The following is a 13,121-nucleotide window of genomic DNA, read 5'->3' on the forward strand; positions in this document are numbered from 1 at the left end:
TAAATGACCATTGGGCATTTTGCACTCATTTGCCCTTTAGACTATTCCTTAATTTTTAGCACATTCTGCTAAGTACTTTAAATCTTTTAATATTTAGGTGCCATTTTTAGTTGTTTTACCTTTTAGAACCACCTTGTATGCGTTTCCTAATAATACTTGGTTTTGTGTTTAAACATAATCAAGTTTTCTAGGTCTTTTGATGGGAAAATTCAACCTGTCCATATTTAATGTACCAAAGTTATAGTTGGTCTTACGTTTCCTATTTATTGTGTGAATGTCATTTTTATTTCATCTTTAAACCTTTTCTTATCTTTTCTGGCTTGGTCAAATTGTTGTTGATTTCTACTCCCTCCTTGCTAATTCAGATGTTCTACTCCGCTTTTCTAATCCTCCAGATTATCCCAATGATCATAAATCAACCTATACTCTTTATTATTGCATTTAATTGGTATCATTATAAACTCCTCTCTCAGGCAAATTTGCTTACACACATATCCCTCACACCTTGCCAATCTACAGTTCAAAGTACTTCTATCATCCTGCTCTCCATCGATATCACACACCTCCTTTCATGCTCTCTATTGATATCACACTCCTGCTTTTCCCAAGATCATACACAAATTAAATTATAGTTTCTTGAGTTCTTGATTTTTTAAAGGTTCTCATTTGACATTTTTATCACCACTTTTCTTTCATCTTCTCTTATCTATTCCTTTGGATTGAGATGAATTTATTTTATAATACTTTGGAGTAGTTTCCTCAAAGAAACATCAAGGCTTGTATACTCTCTTAATCCTTTCCTATCTAAAAGACATTTTTAACTCTGACATGAATATTTTGGCTGCACACAGATTCTTAAGTTGCTGTTCTTTTTACTTTTTACTTTCCAATTTTTTAGATGAGTCATCAAGTGAGCAACATATTTATCTGTCTTGGTTTTGCAGGTTATTTAAGCATTTCAGAGCCTTCAAAAGGTATTTTCTTTATGCTTGCAACCAAGGAAGGACACTAGGATATGCCTAGAAATGCATTTTTTTTTTCATTTAATCTCCCTAAGATTTAGTGAGTCCTTCTAATCTACAGATTGGTGCTTTTCCTCAGTGTAGGAAAAAGCTCTTCTCTTGCTTATTATTATTATTTGTTTTCTATCTATTCTCCTTTTCCTTCATAAGCTGCTGTTATTCACCTACGTAACTAGCCTCTCATGATTTCCAATCATTTTTTCCACTTGATCTCCCATACTAATAATTAGCTCTCAACAATGACCATATCCTTTTTAAAAATTCAGTTTTTTGAAAAATTTAGCCAAAGTTTCAGAAAGTTTGTTTGTGCTTGAATTATCTGTCTTTGAGATATTTAAAAAAACCCACCTTTTATCTCTTCCATCAATTCTACTTAATTGGGAAACTTGTGCTAGGTGTTCATCTTGGATTTCTGAGTCTCAGCCTCAGTTTCTGAGTCCCTTAGAATAAAAATAATTTTTTCTTTGCTTGCTCATGCCTATGTTTGTTTTTATACACTCTCAAGCAAATATGGGGTAGCAGAAAGAATTGCAATTTTTTGATAAATAACCTAACAATCCATGGCCCTTTGGTGGATGTCAGGTTGAAGCTGCTCCAAGTCAGGATTCCTCACCGGCTGCTGGAATCCATTCCCACCATTTACCTGGTAGTGATTCAGCTTCCAGGGAAGTTCCATTCCTGGACTACAAGCAAGCAGTGTCTTTGAAATTGAGTTTTCCCATCAGGCAAATAACAATGCAAATGGATCCTGCTGCATATTTTATTATGAATTATGATTATTTAAACAGCTCATTCCATCTGTCTTTTTTTGTAGCAAAGTAAAGTAATTAATTGCATTTCTATCTAGTTGGATAATCTTTCCAGATATATTTCAGGCATTTATTAGTATAGTTGAACCTGGAATAATATGGGTTTGAATTGTGTGGGTCCACTTATATAATGAATACCTGTACTATTTTTGATCCATGGTTGGGAGTCTGCAGATATGGAGGACCAACTCTATGAATTGTTCTATACCATCTACAGTAATAAAAGACAAACATGCAAATTGACCATACCTTTGCTATGCCTTAAGCCACGCCCGCCAGCCAATCAGAGCGACTATATGCAAATTAACCAAACCAAGATGGCGGCCGGCAGCCACGGAGCTGGAGCAAGCAGGTGGCTTGGTTGCCCCAATGATGGAGGAAGCTTCCTGCCTGCCACGGCCCCAGCTTTGAGCTCCACTTAAAGCAACAAAGTTTCAATTATAGAAGGTAAATAATTGCTTTCAGCCAGCCGTGACCACGGAGCTGGAGGGAGCAGGAGTGGGTTGGCCCTGGCAATGGAGGAAGCCAGGCTTCCCTCCCGCCCACCCTGGCCGGCTCTGAGCTCCTCTCAAGGCTACAAAGTTTCAATTATAGAAGGTAAATAAATTCCAGAATAAAAAAGAAAAAAAGAAAAAAAGGAGAGGCTGGGAGCTTCCGTCACCGGGGGGCTTGGCCAGCCTGAAAACGGCCCTCAGCTCCTCACCCAGACTGGCCAGGCACCACAGTGTGGATCCCCCACCCTAAAGGGGTGTGGCCATCCTGAAAACAGCCATCAGCCCCTCACCAGGCTGGCCAAACCTCCATGGGGTGAGGGTCCCCACTGGGAGGGGCTTGACCAGTCTGCAAACAGCCATCAGCCCCTCACTCAGTCTGGCCAGGCACCCCAGTGGGGACCCCCACCCTGAAGGGGGTGTGACCAGCCTGCAAACACCCATCAGCCCCTCACCCAGGATGGCCAGGCACCCCAGCGGGACCCCCACCCTGATCCGGATCACCCTTCAGGGCAAACCAGCTGGCCCCCACCCATGCACCAGGCCTCTATCCTATATAATAAAAGGGTAATATGCAAACTGACCCTAACAGCAGAAAGACTGGGAATGACTGGTCACTATGACACACACTGACCACCAGGGGGCAGACGCTCAATGCAGGAGCTGCCCCCTGGTGGTCAGTGCGCTCCCACATGGGGGAGCTCTGCTCAGCCACAAGCCAGGCTGATGGCTGCCAGTACAGCGGTGGTGGTGGGAGCCTCTCCCGCCTCCTAAGCAGCACTAAGGATGTCTGACTGCAGCTTAGGCCTGCTCCCTGCTGGCAAGTGGACATCCCCCAAGGGCTGCTGGGATGCCAGAGGGATGTTTGTCTGCCAGCTTGGGCCTGATCCCCCAGGGTGCGGGTCTAAGCCAGCAGGTGGACATCCTCCGAGGGTTCCCAGACTGCAAGAAGGCACAGGCCAGGCTGAGGAACCACCCCCCCCCACCCCAGTGCACAAATTTTTGTGCACCAGGCCTCTAGTTTTATATAAGGGAATTGACCATTTGCATATTTTGATATTTGTGGGGATCTTGGAACCAACCCCCTTTGAATACTGAGGGACAATTTAAGTTTTGGGGGAGTTAAAAGTTATGTGCAGATTTTCAACTACATGGGGGTTGACACCTGGCCCCCATGTTATCGAAGCATGTCCTATAAGCATCACCTGAGCATGTGTCCATTCTCAGAACTTTCTGTCAATCCCAAGCAGTCAGCAGCGCAACTTGTGGGAGTGAGGATTCCACTTGTCACTCCCAGCCTAGGAGGGTGCCATTGCCTTGGCCTCTTCACTCTGCTGCCCTGGGACCTTTCTTCTGTCATGTATCCTTTCAGTACATTACTCATCTGTGAGTGCTTACAAGGTGTAACTCATTTTTTTTAGGAGTGAAGGCAAGATTTTTAAGAGTTTCATAAACTTTCATATATATTTTTGTCACATTACTTGAAAAAAATTGAAAACAGTACATGAAAAAGCATAAAACAATATATGAAAAAGCATAATTTTTCTTCTTACTATTTTTCTAAATCACTATTTTTCAATGTTTATTTAAATCATCTACCCTTAAGGAGTACTTTCAGATATTTTGTTCCTAATGACCACACCATATGGCAGTTTTAAACCACAGATATGTGATATATCTGTTTTCGCATTTCACATATCTATTTCTGCTTTATATAAAGAAAGAGTAAGATGTTTTCTGCCTCTTTAAGAACCAATTTCTACCCCAAAGCGGTGTTTCACCCGCTGTTGATAACATATACTCTGCAGATATATCAGATTTAGTGTCACCATAGTACAGTTTAACTAATTTTCAGGAATGTATTCTTATGAGTTCATTAAACAACATGTTTTATTATTTCTTTTCCAAATTTTCATTTTATAGTAACACATATGCTATTTAATATATACTATAACCAACTCTCTTGCCAAGAAAATGATCATTAATGCAATGAAGATTTTTAAATTAAAGCTTATTGTTCTAAGAAAAAAAATATATTTGTTCTCAACACAGCATATAAGGAGAAAAATAAAAAAATGGAAAATGACATGCATAATATAAATGGAACAATGGAAATTGTTCTGCCCTTTTAATTCAATGACTAATGTATGCACATTTATAGGTGACAAATTATAAATGAGCTGATTGTGCCAGGCAGGTCCGAGAAGATAAAATGGGAGATTCTGACCATACGTGGAAAGCTATATAAAATATATTATTCAAGATTTGTGTTACCATCTCTATTTCATAATTTCAAATAAACATATGGATATTCATGAGAAAATGAATACATATTTATCACAAAAGAAGGTGATAGGACAAAATTCATAAGACACTCAATGTGGGTAACCCTGTTCTCTTAAATGAAATCCAGATTAAATAACACCCAAATAAATGATTACCTGTGTCATTCTAGAGTTGTCTTTAAATCACCTACACTTAGTCTGCAGTGTACCTTCAGTATCCTATATAAAGAGCAAACTTTTAAAATGGATCACTGAATAGTAAAAAACGTCATTATTTTATTTTTTTTCACCCAACAAGACCTGCCCAATCCTCCAAAAACAGACAATGTAGTTATTTCCAGAAGAAGAAACTTATTTAATTAAAGTTTCCCAGAAAGTGAAAAATAAAACTTTCCGGTAATATGAAAGACTGCTGCTATGGCAAGATGAATTACTTTCTTAATTTGATCTCTTGTGATTAATGAGCAGAAATGTGAGTATCAGATTTCGTTTGAACTAAAATAAATGGCTCTTTCATTTAATTTCATTTTAACAGATATCTTAAAACCCAGTGTCTCCAGAGGAACACAGAAATTACTTTTCTAGAAAAGATGACTTTCTACAAGATGGCATTTCTGCTTCAAACACATAGCAATCATAGACAAACGGGAGACCAAAGAGACGTCCTGGAGTCCTAAGCAAGATAAACCTCTTTACCAGAAATATGGCTAAAACACACACTGTCAGAACTGCTTGCTTCATTAATCTACCTCTCCTATCAATCTGTGAGTTTCTTTTGTTAAAATTGTTAATCTTCTGTGAATAACACTGTGCTGATAAATTTCTGTTCAATGCAGTTTAGTTTACAGATATATTTTACATAACAATAGAAAAGTAGTGTTCAAATTTTCTTATTTCTTAAGAAAATGAGAATACACATTTTAAAAATATGTTCCTTATAAAATGTGATTTTATGTATATTAATACCAATGTATTATCTTAGATCAAAATGAAAACTCTTACAAAAGAAAGTAAATCTTTACCTTTTTATATTTATGCATAGCCCAGAAAACAAAGACAAGTTTTTCCTCTATCTTAACTAATTTTAAATTTAGGTTAAATATTCTAATGTAACAAAAGTTCCCAATTTCTCAACAGAAGCCAAGCAGCTTTATTTATGCCTAAAGGATGTTTTTTATACTGCAAGTTGACTCTTAATGGGTTGAGTGGTTTATTTTGGATTTTCAAAATAATTTATTCTGGAATACAATGTGGGAGCTCAAGAAATTATTTCTTTAAAATCTCATGGCTTTTTGTAATCTATTTTAAAAAGAAACTTTCTAAAATATTACATAATGCTATTGCCTTAATTACTGTATCATTATAGTCCATAAACTTGAACTGCTGTCATTATAGCCATTTTGAGGACTAAATAAGATAATATATTCCATTAAAGCACTTAGCAAAATAATAGAAGGTCCAAAAAAATTGATAGCTATTATTGTCATTAGCTTTACTGTGTTTGATTTTAAAACATGAAGATGTTAGCTGACCTGCTCTGAGTTTCTATAGCTTAAACCAAGATCAAGCTCACTGCTTATTTTAATAAATACAGTTTTACTGGAACACAACCATTCTGAGACCACACTCACTTTTGCACAGCAGTGGTGGAGTTTAGTAGTGAGACGGTGGCCTGAAAAACATTTCCTAAGCCCTGACCAGTTTTACTCAGTAGCTAGAGCAGCCGTGGCAAACTACAGCCCGCGGGCCGGATCCGGCCCGTTTGAAATGAATAAAACTAAAAAAAAAAAAAAGACCGTACCCTTTTATGTAATGATGTTTACTTTGAATTTATATTAGTTCACACAAACACTCCATCCATGCTTTTGTTCTGGCCCTCCGGTCCAGTTTAAGAACCCATTGTGGCCCTCGAGTCAAAAAGTTTGCCCACCCCTGTGGACTGAAGAGTCCCAGGTTCGTTTCTGTCAAGGGCAGGTACCTTGGCTACGGGTACATCCCCAGTAGCAGGTGTGCAGGAGGCAGCTGATCAATGTTTTTCTCTCATTGATGTTTCTGACTCTCTATCCCTCTCCCTTCCTCTCTGTAAAATGTATTAAAAAAAAAAAAACATTTTCTAAAATGTTTACTCTCTGGCTCTTTAAGAAAAAGTTTATTGACCCGTGGCTTAAACTCAAACCACCTTTATAAACTTTTTGGAAGAAAAAAGAATATTTTATTTAAAATTAAGTTTGATTAAAACAACCTATCCACACTCATTTGAAACAAGCTACTTTTATTCAAGCACAAGTTTCTGATAAAAAAAATTATAATGTAATTCAAATAAAGACCAAATATGCTTTGGAACACTCAGACACCCAACATCAATCAACCAAAGTGAAACCAATTCTGAATGTTTCAGTAGTTCGAGAATATAGTGATGCCTATATAATTCAGAGAATTAAATCTTCACTATTTGGTTTATTAAAATCAAATTCACTTTCAGTGGTTTGAGAAGGGGGCAACAATTAATAGACACATGATATGTACTAGATTCTGCTCTACAACCTATATTTCTGGGGGGTTTTTAAGTTAGAAAAAAATCTTAATATTATATATAAAAAAGAAAATGACAAGGATTTATCATCTACCACTGGACTCTACTAATCCACTTAAATAGTATCAGCAGATTCTACAATATTGTTATTTGAAATTTTGGTGGAATTTTTTACAGCATGATTATAAATGAGCTAACACATTAAAAACACATTAGAAAACAGACCAATTTTGCATGTGGAAAAATTAGGTAACATTTACTGGAGCATTCTATTCTCAGTAAATGGCGTATATATTTATTCTGCAGGGTTGATTTAGTATGACTGGCCACCACCCTGGGCTGGGTTACAGAAGAAATATTAATGTAAACTATAATATCCAGCATTGTTCCTTCAAGAGAGATTGACATAATCGCAATCATGTGTTGCCATTTCTGTTTTTTATTTTATCATTAGTGCAGTTTTAGTCTCTGGTTCTGATACTACAGTATAATTCTTCCACCACACCTAACTTTCCACCTCATTCTACCAGAGCCTTTAACTAACCTTTGGGTGTCTTGTTCCATGTTCACCAATTCCTTCTACGCTCTCAATCTCCACTCACATAATCAGCTTCCTCTGTCCTAGCCTCAGCTGGTTCTTTCCCAAATGCATAACTTCCCCCACAGTCTTTTTGAGAAGAGGATGGCCCATGTAGGATAACATGTGGATGAGGAAGAGCGCCCCGTCCAGTACTCCTCCATGCCCCTTTGACAGGTATTCCATTAGGTTAAAACATCTTCTTACAACACAGTCCCAGGGGCTGCCCTCTATTATCTGTCACTGCCACAGGCCCCTGCCCACATTCCTTTCCATAAGAACTGGCCTCACATGGATTGACTTCAATGTCATTGTAAAGATTCAGCCAACACCTTAGCTTGATAGTTCCTTGCTATTTCTGTCTCAACTCCATCATTATGTTTAAGCCACTCATCAACACTAATAAAAGAGAAAAATGGTAATTGGCGTACGACGATACCCTTTTCATTGGCTAATCAGGGCCATATGCAAATTAACTGCCAACTATGATTGGCAGTTAACTGCCAACTAAGATTGGCAGTTAACTGCCAACTAAGATTGGCAGTTAACTACCAACAAGATTGTGGTTAATTTGCATATGTAGGCACAATGCAGGGAAGCGAAAGGGAAAGCAGGAAGAAGCCCCCTGCCACTGACAGTAATCGGAAACCCAGGGGGGAGCTAAGAGCTGGGGGGCAGGGCAAAGGGCCGCCTTTGCCCTGCCCCCCAGCCATGATCGGAGAATCAGGCGCCTTTGCCGCCCTGGCCAGTGATAGCAGGAAGTAGGGGTGGAGCCAGCGATGGGAGCTGGGCACGGTTGAAGCTGGCAGTCCCGGGAGCTAGGGGTCCCTTGCCTGGGCCTAAAGCGGAGCCCACGATCGCGGGGCCGCTGCAGCTGCGGGTCCCCGCTGCCCAAGCCAGACGCCTCAGCCAGAGGAGTTAGGCCTGGGCAGGGGCGGAGCCTGCAACCACGTGGAGCTGGGGGACCCCTGCCCAGGCCTGACACCTCTGCCGGAGGCCTCAGGCCTGGTCAAGGGGTCGATCCGGTGATTGGTGATCGGAGGGTGATGAGGGTCAACTCCTCTGGCCGAGGCATCAGGCCTGGGTGGGGGGCGGAGCCGGGGATTGGGGGGATATGATGGTCCCCTTGCCCAGGCCTGAAGCCTGGGTCAGAGGCGTCAGGCTTGGGCGGGGGGTGGAGCAAGCGTTCAGAGGGAGATGGGGGTCCCCTGCCCAGGCATGATTCCTGGGCCAGAGGCCTCAGGCCTGGGCGGGGGCCAGAGCCAGTGATCAGGGGGGAGATGGGGGTCCCCTGTCCAAGCCTGACACCTCTGGTGGAGGCGTCAGGCCTGGGCAAGGGGCCGATCAGGTGATCAGAGGGTGATGGGGGTCTACGCCTCTGGCTGAGGCATCAGGCCTGGGCTGGGGGCAGAACCAGTGATGGGGGGAAATGAGGGTCCCCTGCCCAGGCCTGACGCCTCTGTCAGAGGCGTCAGGCCTGGGCAAGGGGCCAATCCTGTGATTGGAGGGTGATGGGGGTCAACGCCTAAGGGCTCCCAGTATGTGAGAGAGGGCAGGCTGGGATGAGGGACACTCCCCCCAACACACACACACACCCAGTGCACGAATTTCGTGCACCGGGCCCCTAGTATCCATATAAAACCCTAGATTTTTGTATTTACCCAGAATTATTCTAAAATTCTAAACCCTGGGTCCCATTCTCTGACCAAAATCTTACCTTCTAGCTCTTCAAAATCTTATTCTATCACTTCAACTATACCAGTTCTTTCTTTGACCATTTAAAGACTCTATACTTCATTTTGTTCTTTCATTTTTCTTCCTATTTTCATATCCAACCTAGACCACAGGGTCATCACTTCAACTCCTTTGCCAGCCACCCAAAGTTCCTGGTCCCTTGTTTCTCAGCTCTATAAGCCTGAAAATACTCTAAAGCTGGATCAATCTAAATGTTGCATTTCTCCCCTTTATGTAAGGCCTGAGAAAGTCACAGACCTGTCTAAACTAGTATCTCTATAAATTTGTAGTCTCAAAATTTAGCTGTATCGTCAACATTGCATTTCATGTATCTTTAAATAGCTTTTTTTGCGTTCTCCACAGTACCCACTTCCTCTCTCCTTTCTCCACAGCCTTTCCAATTCATTGCCTCATCATCAGGCTGGATAGAGACCTTGCTTCCTATTCACAGGACAAATAGAAATCATTTGATGTGAATTTCTTTAACATTCAATCTCTGCATTACAAATTCACTTGCAAATATTACTATTGGTCCATATTCCCCTCTGCTTTTAATGACAAAGCATTCTTTGTGTGATGGTTTTGTAACAAAATTATAGGTGCTGATTATAATTGCCTATTTTAAAAAGGCATTGGTTAATAAGATTATATAGGTTTCAAGTGTACAATTCTATAATACATCATCTGTATATTGTATTGTGTGGTCACCACCCAAAGTCAAGTCCCTTCTGTCACCATATATTTTATCTCCCTTATCCTTTTCTACTTCCCCCCAACCCCTTTTCCCTCTGGTAACTACCATATTGTTGTCTGTGTCCATGAGTTTTTTGGTCTTGTTTTTTGATTGTTGCTTTCAGTTTTATATCCCACATATGAGTAAAATCATATGAGTTTTGACTTCTCCATCTGACTTATTTCACTTAGCATGATATTCTCAAGATCCATCCAGGTTACTGCAAATGGCAGTATTTAATTTTTTTTCTTATGGCTGCGTAATATTCCATTATATCCTATCTAATAAAAGAGTAATATGTAAATTAACTGTCACTCTGCAACAAAGATGGTGGCACCCATAGTGGCCGGGGCGGGACCTTGACAGCGTTGCCCCGGCAACATGAACCCAGCATCTATGCCCCGGCCGTGCAGAGGGAGGGGAGGGGCCTTGGGCTGGAGGTCAGGGTGAGGGACACTGGCGTCGTTGCAGGCCGGGATGAAGGACACCCCTGTGCATGAATTTTGTGCACTGGGCCTCTAGTGTATATGACATCTTCTTTATTTAATCATGTAATTTCTTCATGAGCCCTCTCATTAGTCCTCCACAGCATATAAAACTTATTTACTGTCTATATTTTTTACTAAACTGTAAGATCCATATACCATGCAACAACTAGGCAGCATCACATCACAGACTCCACTCCAGCGAAAGTTTGGTACTAATAATAACTTTGTTATAGGAAACAAGTCTCCATGAAGAGAGGAATTCATAAGTGACTTCTTAAAACATCTTGATACCCACATAGATGTTTATATTCAACTAGAGGCCCAGTGCACGAAATTCATGCATGGGGGGATGTACCTAAGCCCAGCCTGCACTCTCTTGCAATCCGGGACTGCTGGCTCCTAATAGCTCACCTGCCTGCCTGCCTGATCACCCCTAACCACTCTGCATGACTGCCTCATCACCCCTAACCACTCGCATGCCTGCCTGATAGCCCTTAACCACTCCCACTCGCCTGCCCATCTGATCGCCCCAACTGCTTGTCTGCCTGATCACCACTAACCACTCGCCTGCCTGCCCAATCGCCCCAACCACCTCTGCCTTGGCCCCGCCATGGTGGCCTCATCCAGAATGATATCTGGAATTCCGGAATGACATCCGGAAGGTCATTCAGCTGTCTGGTCTAATTAGCATATTATGCTTTTATTGTTATAGCTAAGTGTATAACATCAATTATTTTTCTGAAAAGTTTATGCATGAGTGGATTGAATTTTTATGAACCAAATCAATTTTTAAATGCACTAGGGGAATTCTCGATATATAGGAGGACTCAACTTTATGGCAAATTGATTTTTTATGTGAAAAATGCTTTTGTAATAAAAATAAATGGCAATTTTTCTGCTTTGTAAGTTTACTTTTTCATATATTTATTTAGTATGTGTATACCTCACTTATATGATGAATGGGTTTGTAAAGAGTTATATAATACATCAACCAATTTTTCCATAAATATGTAATCACTGAATTCAAGATATATTTTAGAAATAATTTTTCACAATGACAAAACATAGTGGTCTCTGGAAGTCAGTAAAAATATGTAAGAATTAAATATTAAAGTTACTGAAACAGTAAGAAGTACTATAAAATTCTAGCTGGTATGTAGAAGATGCTTATTAAATCACTAACCTATCTGCTTCTGGCTTGACATCTTTAGTGCAGGTTATAACAGCTCAGTCTCTAATAGAGAAATTTTTGTACTATCTATTTCAATTTCCCTCCAGCCCTGTCCTTGATACTGTTGAGCTGGCTTGCTTGTTTACAACCTTCTGAACCTGTGCTTGTTTACACTTAGTAGGAAACAGACTACAGCAACATGGAAAAGGGAGAGAATATGAGAGGTGGATAGGAAAACAGTAAGAAGGCAAGAGAAACACCCAGGGCAAAGGATTACCTTGACGATGCAACACACTGTGGGGAAGATACTTGGGCTCATGGTGACGGGAAATAAATCAGGCAACATAGTGACCAAGGGAAACACTTGAGAAACAGCTTTGATTGAACTCAAGTAATTAACAAATTGAAATTAATTTTCACATTTATAAAAGGCACCTTTACTCCAGTGAGCAGCTTACCTCTGCAAGATAGAACTCATCATATTGCCTTCGGAAGCTCTCTCCTTTGTGATAGTTGCTAGCAGCCACTATCACATCCACCGTCACCATGCTCAGGATGAACATGTGGAAAACTGATGACCGCATCATTTGCTGAGGAGGCAAAACAGATGAACTGTTAACAAAGAAATAAACCCTTACGATTAAACATAATTGTGTGCCTAGACCTGGACATGCAACATCTTTATGACACACTGCTGTGCAGAGCAGTGCTTCTAAGATAACTTGATGAATGTTAATCACTGCTGAATAGTGTTAGCAAAGGAATCTTTGTCTTCAGGCAGTAAAAATGACTAAGGAGGTAGTTTTGGAGACTTTTAGTTGAAAATGAAAAATATATTCATTTCACTTGTATATAGCCCATATCTGAATTTTCATTGGTGAGTTAGGTAGTTTTTATCCTTAATCCTGACTATATGAAGAAATTATTTTTAAAAAGCTGATGTCACAAAGCAACTGTTGCTTTATTCTGTTAAGAGAAAATGCTACTGAAGATAAAAACATTTTAGCTAGCCCTAGCTGGTTTGGCTCAGTGGATAAAGCAGACTACAGGGTCCCAGGTTTGATTCCTGTCAATGGCACATGCCTGGGTTGCAGGCTCAGTAGGGGGTGTGCAGAGGGCAATCAATCAATGATTCTCTCGCATCATTTATGTTTCTATCTCTCTCTTCCTCTCCCTTCCTCTCTGAAATCAATAAAAATATATTTTAAAAAACACATTTTAGATATAATCATAAAACTGGAAAAGTGGGAGAAACCTAAGGTCTATTTTTTATTACTT

The 13,121-nt window shown here is 40.3% G+C and overlaps 1 protein-coding gene across 4 annotated transcripts in view; it reads right to left on the reverse strand.

Moving 5' to 3' along the window:
* NALCN (sodium leak channel, non-selective) overlaps positions 1-13,121 on the reverse strand; it is a 308,079-nt gene that overhangs the window by 168,988 nt on the left and 125,970 nt on the right. For all 4 annotated transcript variants that reach the window (XM_059685056.1, XM_059685057.1, XM_059685053.1 and 1 more), the window contains exon 11: positions 12,302-12,433. In XM_059685056.1, coding sequence (XP_059541039.1) covers positions 12,302-12,433 — 132 coding nt within the window. The remainder of the gene's footprint in view (positions 1-12,301; positions 12,434-13,121) is intronic.

The sequence above is a fragment of the Myotis daubentonii genome, chromosome 2, assembly GCF_963259705.1.
Source record: "Myotis daubentonii chromosome 2, mMyoDau2.1, whole genome shotgun sequence".
Taxonomy (NCBI): domain Eukaryota; kingdom Metazoa; phylum Chordata; class Mammalia; order Chiroptera; family Vespertilionidae; genus Myotis; species Myotis daubentonii.